This window comes from Palaemon carinicauda, chromosome 12 (genome assembly GCF_036898095.1).
Source record: "Palaemon carinicauda isolate YSFRI2023 chromosome 12, ASM3689809v2, whole genome shotgun sequence".
In the NCBI taxonomy this organism is placed as follows: domain Eukaryota; kingdom Metazoa; phylum Arthropoda; class Malacostraca; order Decapoda; family Palaemonidae; genus Palaemon; species Palaemon carinicauda.
In genome coordinates this window covers 148,745,276-148,760,275 of record NC_090736.1, presented here as the reverse complement: position 1 = coordinate 148,760,275, position 15,000 = coordinate 148,745,276, and the positions used below count along the sequence as shown (strand labels likewise).

At 32.2% G+C, this 15,000-nt stretch overlaps 1 protein-coding gene across 2 annotated transcripts in view; it reads right to left on the bottom strand.

The window, feature by feature from the left end:
- Positions 1–9,104, bottom strand: part of LOC137650688 (uncharacterized) — a 19,304-nt gene extending 10,200 nt beyond the window's left edge. For both annotated transcript variants that reach the window (XM_068383854.1, XM_068383855.1), the window contains exons 1-3: positions 8,950–9,104; positions 7,669–7,778; positions 4,326–4,482 (exon numbers count right to left, since the gene is read on the bottom strand). In XM_068383854.1, coding sequence (XP_068239955.1) covers positions 4,326–4,482; positions 7,669–7,778; positions 8,950–9,094 — 412 coding nt within the window. In that variant the 5' untranslated portion in view covers positions 9,095–9,104. The remainder of the gene's footprint in view (positions 1–4,325; positions 4,483–7,668; positions 7,779–8,949) is intronic.
- Between the last annotated feature and the right edge of the window lie 5,896 nt (positions 9,105–15,000).

Sequence of the window (15,000 nt, the reverse complement as noted above, 5' to 3'; positions counted from 1 at the left end):
AGAATAGCTGAAGAAATAAAAAATAGCCCAGTGAGGAAAGGAAATAAGGAAATAAATAAATGAAGAGAACAAATTAACATTGAAAGAAATCAGTATGCAAATGAGGCAACTAAGTTGAAGAATATAAAAAAGGTTGAGATGGTATACAGATTATAGAAGAGGTTAAAAGGAGTGGGCAGAATGTAAGTAATTGTTAATTAACTGGTCAAACAAACGGTGTTAATTCAAAGAAGACAGATAAACGAGGTAATTAAATAAATTGTTTTTTGATATTTTTATATACTTGATAATTAAATAAAGTGATTTTATCAGAAAATTCATCATAACTTTACAATATCAACCAGTTAACTTGCAGACTCCCTCTCAGATAAGAATTTCATAAGTGGACCATTCTCCTCCTCATCATCATCATCATCATCATCCTCATCATCATCATCATTCTCATCATCATCATCACCATCATCATCATCCTCATTCTCATCCTCATCATCACCATCATCATCATTCTCATCATCATCATCATCACCATCCTCATTCTCATCCTCATCATCATCATCATCATCACCATCATCATCATCATCTCCTCATAAGTGGATAGAATATAGAAATATTATCTATTAAATTATAAATGTAATTATTCATAAATAGATAGAAACACGTGAATTAATTATTACTTGAATGACTAAAAAATAATATATGTCACGAATGAACAAATCAGCAATCGAATAACTGAATGATTCAACTTACACATTTTGGAGCGAATAATTCATTATTATTTGAATTAAAGGGAAATTATATAAATAATAGTTAATGGATAAACTAATTCATTGTCAGTTGAATTAACGATAAACTAGATAAACAATAGTTAATGGATAAAACTGTTAATAACTGAATAAAACAAAATCATCTCCTTGATTATCAACTGCATGATAAATGAACGAAATAAACCAACGATAACTCGACCAAAAATAAAGGTTAGGTTATCAGATAAAACCTAATATATTATGTTATCAATAACAGGATGAATTAACAATGAAAAATAAGCTTAATGGAAAAAAAGTTAGGTCATTTGATAAACTTAATATGTCAGGTAAGCAATAAATGGATATTATTATTATTATTATTATTATTATTATTATTATTATTACTAGCCAGCAAGATGCTATAATCCCAAGGGCCCCAACAGGAAAAAATAGCCCAGTGAGGAAAGGAAATAAGGAAATAAATAAATGATGAGAATAAATTAACAATATATCATTCTGAAAACAGTAACAGCGTCAAAACAGGTATGTCCTATATAAACTATTAACAACGTCAAAAACAGATATGTCATATATAAACAATAAAAAATTAACAATGAAAAATAAGCTTAATGGAAATCAGATAAACTTAATATTTCAGGTAAACAATAAATGGATAAAATTAACAATGAAAGATAAGCTTAATGAAAATAAAGTTAGGTAATTTGATAAACCTAATATATCAGGGAAACAATAAATAGATAAAATTAACAATGAAAAATAAGTTTAATGAATAAAAGGTTAGGTAATTTGATAAACTTAATATGTCAGGTAAACAGTAAATGGATAAAATTAACAATGAAAAATAAGCTAAATGAAAAAAGTTTGGTAATCAGATAAACTTAATATGTCAGGTAAACAATAAATGGATAAAATTAACAATGAAAAATAAGCTTAATAAAAAAAAAAGTTAGGTAATTTGATAAACTTAATATGTCAGGTAAACAATAAATGGATAAAATTAATAATGAAAAATAAGCTAAATGAAAAAAAAGTTAGATAATCAGATAAACTTAATATGTCAGGTAAACAATAAATGGATAAAATTAACAATGAAAAATAAGCTTAATGAAAAAAAAGTTAGGTAATCAGATAAACTTAATATGTCAGGTAAACAATAAATGGATAAAATTAACAATGAAAAATAAGCTTAATAAAAAAAAAGTTAGGTAATTTGATAAACTTAATATGTCAGGTAAACAATAAATGGATAAAATTAATAATGAAAAATAAGCTAAATGAAAAAAAAAAGTTAGATAATCAGATAAACTTAATATGTCAGGTAAACAATAAATGGATAAAATTAATAATGAAAAATAAGCTAAATGAAAAACAAAGTTAGGTAATCAGATAAACTTAATGTCAGGTAAACAATAAATGGATAAAATTAATATTGAAAAATAGGCTTAATAAAAAAAAAGTTAGATAATCAGATAAACTTAATATGTCAGGTAAACAATAAATGGATAAAATTAATAATGAAAAATAAGCTTAATAAAAAAAAAGTTAGGTAATTTGATAAACTTAATATGTCAGGTAAACAATAAATGGATAAAATTAATAATGAAAAATAAGCTTAATAAAAAAAAAGTTAGGTAATCAGATAAACTTAATATGTCAGGTAAACAATAAATGGATAAAATTAATAATGAAAAATAAGCTAAATGAAAAAAAAGTTAGATAATCAGATAAACTTAATATGTCAGGTAAACAATAAATGGATAAAATTAATAATGAAAAATAAGCTTAATAAAAAAAAAAGTTAGGTAATTTGATAAACTTAATATGTCAGGTAAACAATAAATGGATAAAATTAATAATGAAAAATAAGCTAAATGAAAAAAAAAGTTAGATAATCAGATAAACTTAATATGTCAGGTAAACAATAAATGGATAAAATTAATAATGAAAAATAAGCTTAATAAAAAAAAAGTTAGGTAATTTGATAAACTTAATATGTCAGGTAAACAATAAATGGATAAAATTGATAATGAAAAATAAGCTTAATGAAAAAAAAGTTAGATAATCAGATAAACTTAATATGTCAGGTAAACAATAAATGGATAAAATTAATAATGAAAAATAAGCTAAATGAAAAAAAAAAGTTAGATAATCAGATAAACTTAATATGTCAGGTAAACAATAAATGGATAAAATTAATAATGAAAAATAAGCTTAATGAAAAAAAAGTTAGGTAATCAGATAAACTTAATGTCAGGTAAACAATAAATGTATAAAATTAACAATGAAAAATAAGCTTAATAAAAAAAAAAAGTTAGGTAATCAGATAAACTTAATATGTCAGGTAAACAATAAATGGATAAAATTAACAATGAAAAATAAGCTAAATGAAAAAAAAAGTTAGGTAATCAGATAAACTTAATATGTCAGGTAAACAATAAATGGATAAAATTAACAATGAAAAATAAGCTAAATGAAAAAAAAAGTTAGGTAATCAGATAAACTTAATGTCAGGTAAACAATAAATGGATAAAATTAATAATGAAAAATAAGCTAAATGAAAAAAAAAGTTAGGTAATCAGATAAACTTAATATGTCAGGTAAACAATAAATGGATAAAATTAACAATGAAAAATAAGCTAAATGAAAAAAAAAGTTAGGTAATCAGATAAACTTAATATGTCAGGTAAACAATAAATGGATAAAATTAACAATGAAAAATAAGCTAAATGAAAAAAAAAGTTAGGTAATCAGATAAACTTAATATGTCAGGTAAACAATAAATGGATAAAATTAACAATGAAAAATAAGCTAAATGAAAAAAAAAGTTAGGTAATCAGATAAACTTAATATGTCAGGTAAACAATAAATGGATAAAATTAATAATGAAAAATAAGCTAAATGAAAAAAAAAGTTAGGTAATCAGATAAACTTAATGTCAGGTAAACAATAAATGGATAAAATTAATAATGAAAAATAAGCTAAATGAAAAAAAAAGTTAGGTAATCAGATAAACTTAATGTCAGGTAAACAATAAATGGATAAAATTAATAATGAAAAATAAGCTAAATGAAAAAAAAAGTTAGGTAATCAGATAAACTTAATGTCAGGTAAACAATAAATGGATAAAATTAATAATGAAAAATAAGCTAAATGAAAAAAAAGTTAGATAATCAGATAAACTTAATATGTCAGGTAAACAATAAATGGATAAAATTAACAATGAAAAATAAGCTTAATGAATAAAAAGTTAGATAATCAGATAAACTTAATATGTCAGGTAAACAATAAATGTATAAAATTAACAATAAAAAATAAGGTTGATAAAAATAAAGTTCTGCACTAAGATAAACTTAATATATAAGGTAAACAATAAATGGATAAAATTAACAATAAAATATAAGGTTAGGTAATCAGATAAACTTAATATATCAGGTAAACAAAAAATGGATGAAATTAACAATGAAAGATAAACTTAATGAAAAAAAAGTTATACAATCATATAAACTTAATATATCAGGTAAACAATAAACAGGTAGATAAAAATAAATAACTTTAACATACTATGTTTCCCTGAATTAGTCCCGCATATGATAACAGAGGGTCCTTCTGCAGGACTCAGGACACTCAGTTTGTCTTCCCGACAAATGCTTTGGTCGTTTGGCCCTGCCAGGACCAACGTTTCGAAGTCCAGGCGTAATTGGCAGATGTTGTCATTTATCTGGAATAGGGTGAAATTGGATAGAATTTATTATCTGATTTGATGTGGAATGGGGTGTGATTGGATTGAGATGATCGTCTGAATTGGTGTGGAATGGGGTGTGATTGGATAGAGATGATCGTCTGAATTGGGTGTGGAATGGGGTGAAATTGGATTGAGATGATCGTCTGAACTGGGTGTGGAATAGGGTGTAATTGGATAGAGATAATTTTCTGAATTGGGTTTGGAATGGGGTAAAATTTGATAGAGATGATCGTTTGAACTGGGATAAGAATGAGATGAAATTGGATAAAGTTGATTTCTGAATTGGGTGTGGAATAGAGTGTAATTGGATAGAGATGATCGTTTGAACTGGGTGAAGAATAGGATGAAATTGAATAGAATTTATTTTCTGAATTGGGTGTGGAATGGGGTGAAATTGGATAGAGCTGATCTTCCGAATTGGGTGTGGAATAGGGTGAAATTTGGTAGAGCTGATCTTCTGAATTGGATGTGGAATAAGGTGAAATTGGTTAGGGATGATCGTCTGAATTGGGTTTGGAATAGGGTGAAATTGGATAGAGCTGATCGTTTGAACAGGTGTGGAATAGGAAGAAATATGATAGAACTGATCTTGTGAATTGGACGTGGAATAAGGTGAAATTGGTTAGAGATGATCGTTTGAATTAGGTGTGGGATAGGGTGAAATTGAATAGAGCTGATCTTCTGAATTGGATGTGGAATAGGGTGAAATTGAATAGAGCTGATCTTCTGAATTGGATGTGGAATAGGGTGAAATTGAATAGAGCTGATCTTCTGAATTGGATGTGGAATAGGGTGAAATTGGTTAGAAATGATCGTCTGAATTGGGTGTGGAATAGGGTGAAATTGAATAGAGCTGATCTTCTGAATTGGATGTGGAATAGGGTGAAATTGAATAGAGCTGATCTTCTGAATTGGATGTGGAATAGGGTGAAATTGAATAGAGCTGATCTTCTGAATTGGATGTGGAATAGGGTGAAATTGGTTAGAAATGATCGTCTGAATTGGGTGTGGAATAGGGTGAAATTGAATAGAGCTGATCTTCTGAATTGGATGTGGAATAGGGTGAAATTGGTTAGAAATGATCGTCTGAATTGGGTGTGGAATAGGGTGAAATTGAATAGAGCTGATCTTCTGAATTGGATGTGGAATAGGGTGAAATTGGTTAGAAATGATCGTCTGAATTGGGTGTGGAATAGGGTGAAATTGAATAGAGCTGATCTTCTGAATTGGATGTGGAATAGGGTGAAATTGGTTAGAAATGATCGTCTGAATTGGGTGTGGAATAGGGTGAAATTGAATAGAGCTGATCTTCTGAATTGGATGTGGAATAGGGTGAAATTGGTTAGAAATGATCGTCTGAATTGGGTGTGGAATAGGGTGAAATTGAATAGCACTGATCTTCTGAATTGGATGTGGAATAGGGTGAAATTGGTTAGAAATGATCGTCTGAATTGGGTGTGGAATAGGGTGAAATTGGATAGAGCTGATCTTCTTAATTGGATGTGGAATAGGGTGAAATTGGTAAGAGATGATCGTCTGAATTGGGTGTGGAATAGGGTGAAATTGGATAGAGCTGATCTTCTTAATTGGATGTGGAATAGGGTGAAATTGGTTAGAAATGATCGTCTGAATTGGGTGTGGAATAGGGTGAAATTGAATAGAGCTGATCTTCTGAATTGGATGTGGAATAGGGTGAAATTGGTTAGAAATGATCGTCTGAATTGGGTGTGGAATAGGGTGAAATTGGATAGTGCTGATCTTCTTAATTGGATGTGGAATAGGGTGAAATTGGTTAGAAATGATCGTCTGAATTTGGTGTGGAATGGGGTGTAATTGGATAGAGATGATAGTCTGAAATGGGTGTGGAATAAGGTAAATTGGGTAGAGCTGATCTTCTGAATTGGGTGTGGAATAGGGTGATAATGGATAGAGATGATCTTCTGAATTGCGTGTGGAATAGAGTGAAATTAGGTAGAGCTGATCTTCTGAATTGGGTGTGGAATAGGGTGAAATTGTATAGAGATGATCATCTGAACTGGCTGAGGAATAGGGTGAAATTGGATACAGATGATCGTTTGAACTGGGTGTGGAATAGGGTGAAATTAGGTAGAGCTGATCTTCTGAATTGGGTGTGGAATAGGGTAAAATTGGTAAGAGATGGTCGTCTGAATTGGGTGTGGAATAGGGTGAAATTGGATAGAGCTGATCTTCCGAATTGGGTGTGGAATAGGGCGAAATTTGGTAGAACTGATCTTCTGAATTGGATGTGGAATAAGGTGAAATTGAATAGAGCTGATTTTCTAAATTGGGTGTAGAATAGGGTGAAATTGGTAAGAGATGATCGTCTGAATTGGTTGTAGAATAGTGTGAAATTGTATAGAGATGATCATCTGAACTGCCTGAGGAATAGGGTGAAATTGGATACAGATGATCGTCTGAACTGGGTGTGGAATAGGGGGAAATTGGATAGAGATGATCGTCTGAAGTGGGTGTGGAATAATTGGGTGTAATGGTATGATTAAATCGTTGGTTTGAAATTGGATAACGACCTGAAATTGAAATTGGTAAGTAATTAGATTGGTAATCTGAAATTCGTAATTGGCTGATGTTGTTCCATAACACAGTAATTGGGTGAAATTCTTGTCCAGAAATTAGGTAATTGGTTGAAGTTGGCGGTCTGAGGTTCAGTAATTGGGTAAAGTTGATCTAACATAAGAAAAGTATTTAATCGGAAATTTAATTTTTCTAATTAACAAATTGATAAAGTTGATTGGTTATGTTATGAAACATTAAGTTTTATATAACTCATGCAGGAAAATTAAATTGAAAACAAACTATAAACTAGTTTTTCCTGCACAGAGTTTTATGATTATACTTTCTACTACCTTTAAAAGGATCCACAGCGACATAGTTGGGTCTTTGGAACTTTTGTTCTGAACACGATTTTAAAAAGTTTTAAGACTTTGAAAATAATAATTGTTTAAACATCTTAAAACAATGAAGATACTGTAAGTATAAAACTAGCTTTGCTATTTGATATCAACCTCACGTAGGCCTAAGAATAATTGGTGTACATTTCAGCTGGACATAAAACCTGTTTACATTGAACAAAATGAACCGAATGTTGAACACCTGAAATAAAATGACTTCCGGCATAATTACCTTATGGATGTTGTAGACGCAATTCATTATAGAGCTGGTCTTCATGGGATATCCATCGTTCACAAGATAGGTGTCATTATGCTGGACTACAGAACCACACTTGGCTTCCTCTGCGAAAAGACAAGAAGAAGAAGTTCTATAGACGTCATGAAAACAAAACAAAAGAAGAAGTTGTATAGACGTCATGAAAACAAAACAAAAATCCTAACGCCAACTTTTCCTTTTATAGAATTAGCCGTAAAAAAACAAACGACAGTAAAATTTAATTACACATACGATAACAATCGATGTGTTATAGATTTGTTTCCGGTATTATTGCTGCAGTTATATCGAAGTTCTCCGATAATGGTCTCATAGAAACTTATAAACGCAGGTGAAATAGTCCGGGTCAATGGAAATACTACTAGAATAGTCTTGGCTATTGTATCACGCATTGGAATGTAAGCAGAGGCTCGCGAACTAATATCGTATTGGTAATCAAAGTGGACGAAAAGGTTTGTGCAATGCAAACTACCAGACACACACACACACACACACACACACACACACACACACACACATATATATATATATATATATATATATATATATATATATATATATATATATATATATATATATATATATATATAAAGAGAGAGAGAGAGAGAGAGAGAGAGAGAGAGAGAGAGAGAGAGAGAGAGAGATTGTACATGTGCAAGGAAGTAGTACATACAACTGATGTTAAATAAAAACTTATACCATGATTTCTAAGATATATTTTGTCTATCTGTTTCCTGACATAAACTAGCAATAGGCTCGGACTAGGTAGACATGGTCTCGAAGCATTCTAAAAAAAAAAAAAAAAAAAAAAAATCCCAGAAAAATTACATCATAGTCCACCTTTCGATAGCAACAAAACTGAACGTAGGATTTGACCAAACTTTTTCAGAAACAAAAATACCTTACTACAAGAAACTTGACAGTTTTGTTTTGTTTTGTTTTATTTCAGTACTAAAAAAAGAATAATTTCTAATGTGCTGTAAGAATTACACAAAAGAGTCTTTTTCAACGTCACTAGGGTCCTTAGAATTAATAAATTTGCATAGCCCTACTCTACTCAATTCCCGTTTTCTATCTTTACACTTTTCTGTCAAAACTTTCACTTCATAGTGCAGCTGTGACTGTTTCACTCGGTTATAAATGGTACATAAATGGACTTCCAGGTCCCAGCACCAGGCTTCATGTCCGAAATGATTAAATCCAATCGAATCTAAAAAGAAAATTTCTTTAACGACTCACGGATGCAGCAGACGCCAAATCCCGAAGCGCAGGTCCCGTCAGCTCTCCCCCCGGTTTGTTTACATTCGAACTGGGCCAGACACATGCCAGATGACCCGACCGTTGATCCAGTGCAGGGCTTGGGTTGCAATCGAAATTTCACCATGCGTAGGAGGTTCAGGACTGGAAAATAGAAGTAAATGTGAAAGACATGTGTAATAGTTAAAATAGTTAATATTACATGTTTAAAACACATGACGTAATATGTCATTTTGGATGAAGATGCTAGCCGTGGGACTTGCTGTAGTCATTCAAATCATAAACAGGACGCACAATACAGCCTCAACAATGTGACATTTTTCTTAAGCGTCAACACCATGCATCAGTGTGTGAAAGTTTGTGACGTCACCGGATGCAGGTGTCTTCCGAGATTGTGACAAAACTGCTATATAAACTAAGCATACGATATCTGTGATATCGATAATTTAGTCAGTTCATATCTATACTTCACCAGAATTGGTCATCTGACCAACCCAGCTCCCTCCAGTGATGGAGATGTTTAACTCTGTTGTTTTTAACTAATAAATACTTTTAAAGCTAATAAGATGTATTTCGTTATCCAGCTATACACATCTTAAACAACACATACTCAATGTGTGCTTATAAAAGTAGCACACTAATAAATGGTGGCAGCGGTTAAACTCTAAGAATTAGAGAAAGATCTTCAAGACTTCAAAATAAAAGCTGTAAAACCAGAGAAAGATCTTCAAGAACTCAACATTATCTACATGAATCTACAATTTTGACTAAGTATTATAGTCCATCGAAATGGTTAACATTAATGAATGTTATGAATACAAACTGGATCTTCAGTCAACATCCTAGGAAACCCAAGGACTGGCGTTCAACAATTGCAAAACATACCCAGGAAGCACTACATTCAACAAGAAACTCGAACGATACATCGCTAACAAAACATCAAGAGAGAGAGAGAGGACGTGTCGACATCACACAGACCCATATATAAGCTAAGTACAAATTTTTGAATTCATTCCAGTTTGGGCGGTGAAGTGTAGTTATCACGAGTCGTTAGTCAATTATTACTGGGGTGAGTGAATTGCTAATCTTTTGTTTCCGTTCATTAAAGGAAACTGTGTTCAACTCCGAATTCTCATCTAGAATTTTTCTCTTTTTGTGCTAATTCCTTTTTCTTTCAGAAATTCTCGGGAAATGTTTTGGGATTAGTAACATTGTTTGGGGAATTTTGTTATACATATGCGTTTACGCAGTGGACGTCTGTACTCATATTATTTCCACTGTCCTGAATTGGTTGCATTCAAATCCATTACATGGACACCCGGGGTTCTCATTAATGTCACAGAAAGCCAAATCATTGTTTTATTGGCATACGATGCTTACAGATATAAAAAGACACATAGCTAATTGTCGCACATGTCAGGAAAACAAAGGGCATACGAAAACACCTGTCAGCCTAGGAGCTTATCCTGTGCCCAATCAACCCTTTGAAAGAATACATTTAGATTTGTTAACAGGATTTTACGAGTCAGACAGAGGAAATAAGCACCTCTTAGTAATTATAGATGCTTTAACTCGATATAGAGAACTAATAGCGCTTAAAACTAAAACTGCGATTGAATGCGCTAGGAAGTTTTACGAGTGTTACATTTGTAAACATGAAATTCCACACATGATAATCTCAGACTCGGGTGGTGAATTTAATAATCACTTTCTTACCTCATTGTGTGAATTCCGGCGGCACTGAGTACTCTGAATCATTCATATCATATATCAATTAAAATGTCACCGCATGAAGCATTGTATGGTACCCCAGTTAGAACGCTTTTCCATGTATTAACGCCTACGACTAATCTATCAAATCCTTTAAAAGAATGTATAAATGTAAGTATAAGTCGATATGATATCCTTCGGAAGAATTTAGAAGAATCACAAATCATAATGAAAAGGAATCATGATAAAACAGCGAAACCAACTAAAACATATACCGTGGGTGATAACGTATATATTCAAATTAATGTACGAAAAGGGCTCAATTATAAACTAACACCTAAGTTTGAAGGCCCATTTAACATTTTGGAAACATTAACGGCCAATAGGTTTAGAGTTCAAAACGTATCCCAACCCACGGATGAGAGAATAGTACCATTGGCTCACCTAAGAAATTAAAAAGAAAAGAGAGGAAAAGAAGTGAGGGAAAATTTTCTTTTATTTTATGTGATTAAAAGTTTTCTTTTTAATACAGGAGTAATTACATATATTTTTCTCGTTACAGGTTTCCGAGATGAATTTTTTGTTGTTGGGAGTGATATTGTTCGCTCAGACATTTTTCTCGTGTGGGATGAGCTCTAAAACTAAAAGTATAAATTTCAAATATGGCACTATAGTTGAAAGACAAGAAGACTTTTTATTACATCAACCAACGTAGTTGTAGAAGTGAATATGCAAGCAATTTTTCTTCAAGAGAATGATGTCACTAGCTTAAGAACCGCCATTTCAAGGTTTTCTGCCTCATTGGATGAGTTGCATAGAAGACATTTTCATTTGACTACAGAGAGTTTGCTTGGATCAACATTAAAAGTTGCAGAGATGCTATCTGATGACTTGAAAAATAAGACTGACGAGACAGGATCTTTGGCTTATGACCTTTTGATGTGGACTGTAGGACACGAACATAAAGAAAGACGAAATCCGTTTATTTATGCTGCATTAAACATCTTTGGGTCTGTTGCAAGTTTAGGTTTAGGAATTTCCAATCGTCTTAAAATTAGTAATCAAAATAAGAAAATTGAGTTCTTGACTCATGAAGATGAATTGATTATGTCAGAACTAAGGAATCAGTTAGCTTCAATCAATAAAATTATGGATTTAGTAAATGAACATTCAAATAATATCATTCAGATTATGGAAGTACAGGATTTGTTGGCAACATTAATGTATTATGATTCAGAGATAGATCACATACATAACAGAATTGCACATTTCATTGAGAAATCCAAGGATTATGTAGAAGCTATCACGTTAGCAACTAAAGGTGTACTGTCGCCCCATTTGTTGCCTATAAATTACTTAAAGTTAATTCTGGAGAACGGAAGGGATAAACTAGGCTATGTTCCTTTGTTAGATGAACATAGGTTAGAATTTTATTACAGCCTAATTACAGTAAACGTTGATAATAACAAGATTATGATTACAATTCCCTTTGATTCTTCTGATGCCTGGCAATCTTACAGGATATCACCATTTCCGACTTTCATGACGAATCAATCAAATCCAGTAATATCCAGTTTGACAGGACACGTATTGATTTCCCCAGACAAGGAAACATATACGGTCATTAAAGACTTAAATCAATTAACTCACTGTTCAGACGCAATGGATAGAAAAATATGTACAGCTGACTCATTTGAATTCCATAAAAACTTAATGGATTCATGCGAGTTAGGTATAGTGCTAGACGGTGCTCTCTCCCATACAAGTGAAAATTGTCTGGATAAGCTTTATCCCTTTGACAATAATGAGTTCAATTGCAGACTGAACAATGGCTCATGGATACGATACGACAAGGATGGCTTCAATGTATCATGCCCTGACGGATCCACGTCCTTCACCCACATCTTCGTCGCAGCAGATGGTTGTATCGGGACTTCCCCTAATTCCATGGGGACTGGTCTACGGACACTCATCAGAGAACGAGCCTACTTCGCGAACTTCACGTGGACCTCTACAATGCCAGCACTCCCTCTCCCGTATAACAGACAGGTTGCAAAGCGGTTGATGAAGCTTACCGAAAGGGACCACCTGTCACCGACTTATATGGAAATCCTTCACCCCATACTACTAGCAGGTCTGGCTTTCACGGTGGTGATATTTATCGCCGTGAACATCCTTGTTTGGCGTAGGTTACGGCACAGCAGGCAGCTACAAAAGAATGTTTCGCCTTGTCCAGACAATACTCCGTATTTAATTCAGTTTAAAGCCGTTTGAAGTGGCCACCTCATTCGCTAAAGGAGTAAATTGTCGGAAAGAGTTTGTAAGAAAAGCTGTTAGTACGCTAGTAATATGTAATTGAAGAAATTATCTACATTGCATTGTTAAAAATACATTTAAAACAATATTTAAAAAAAAAAAAATATAAATAATTTTTTCTCTCGGCATCTAATAAAAATATATAAGCCGGAATGTTAAAAAGAAAAGAGAAAAAAAAATATATATATAACAGAATCTATGGGCATCTAATAAAATATATCAGCCCTATATATAAATATATATATATATATATATATATATATATATATATATATATATATATATATATATATATATATATATATATATATATATATATATATATATGTACGAAACCGTGGTACGTGTACGTACCAGGAATTCGTGTTTGTGCACTAAAAAATTGAATTTTTGCCAAGGTAACAAATATTTTTATTAGTTACCGTATTATGTTAATCTATGTTTCTGACAAAGGTAACAATTATTCTTTAACAAGTTACCGAATCATATGTAAGTCAGTAGTTTTTTTTTTGGTACCATATAATCATTTGCTAGCAATGTACCATATATATGATCTTTATTTTATCATGCACCAAGAATAGGATCCGTGCCTGAGACCAAACTAGGAGTGGAGTAGATTACTGTTGGTGGTCTTGTATTGTCTGAAGCTTATCAAGTCCTATTTTACTCAAACCGTATAGGCCTAGAGCTATGGTCAGAAAAGATACTGTGCTTTTTCTGCTTTTATTGTGATTTTTGTAAGGTACGAGATTGAGTCTACGTTAGTAAAATACAGGCCTCTCGAAGTGGTCTTAGCCTTTGTTAGGCCGTCATTCAATGCATATCAGAATTTGATGATGTTCACTTTGTTCTGTAAGCAATAATCATATATACATTCAATGTACAACCTAACCTTAACTTTGCATCCATAAATGCGAGAAAAATATACAGTATCCTATTAAATGATAGTTTATTCTTAAGGGGCAATATATACAACACCGGCTACTAATTGTAATGGACACTGCATTGCCCTGATTGTTTTGAAGAAATTGAAGACTTGAGTCAGCATTGCCAGATTGTGAGATCCAAAATTCACCAGAGAAGCATTGACATACAACATACGAGCTTAAATGAAAATAGGAAAACCAATAGTACATTTTCCATAATGTTAAACTTTGTATTATTCATGGTGTAGCATAGATTTGTATCAAGCCTGATAAAAAAACATCCTACATAGTTTGAAAAGAACAATGGTGGAAGTTTTCCATCTGGCAACACCGACAGGAGTAAGTAAGCAAGCAATATACCAGTGCCATCTATTGCCAACGTGCCCTACTAAAGCTGGGAAATGCTCACAGAAATCCAAGTGACGTTCCTGTCTTCCCTATACTGTCTTTACACATGTAACAAAAGCATTCGTATAGGCTTTCCAGTTCTGCACAACACGTAATTAATCTCACATGCAGTAACTAGCATCTTCTATCTCATACAAGTAAAGAAAACGTATTTGGTATTTACATGTCAGACCAGTGAAAGGAGTAATTTTATTCTTGTGTGCAGTACTACTTATATTTTCCCTTCCTAGTGTCTCTCATAAAAGACCTGTCTATCTTGTGCATCTGATCACAAGTGCATTACTTACATATCTACCAGTGTAATATGTAAATGTAACATTCCAAGCAATACTTACATCTTCGTAGCTTAAATCTGTTTAGCGTTCATATCAGAATGTTAGCGCAATACCTTGCTCATCTAATCTTAAGTACATTACTTACATTTCTTCCAGTGTGACATGTAGAACTGATTGCGCATGCAATATCTACATCTTCATTCCCTAAATCTGTTTAGCGTCGTAAGCCCAATAATTCTATTTCTTCCTAGTGCATCATGCAAATCTTATCTTACAGACCGTATACTTACATCTCCCTTCCCTAGGACTCCCCCTTGATGGTGATATGTTTGCTGTTGAGATATCTGCCGGTGGCATCTTTGAGATATCTCCAAGTCTGCTATTTATACAAGTCCTGT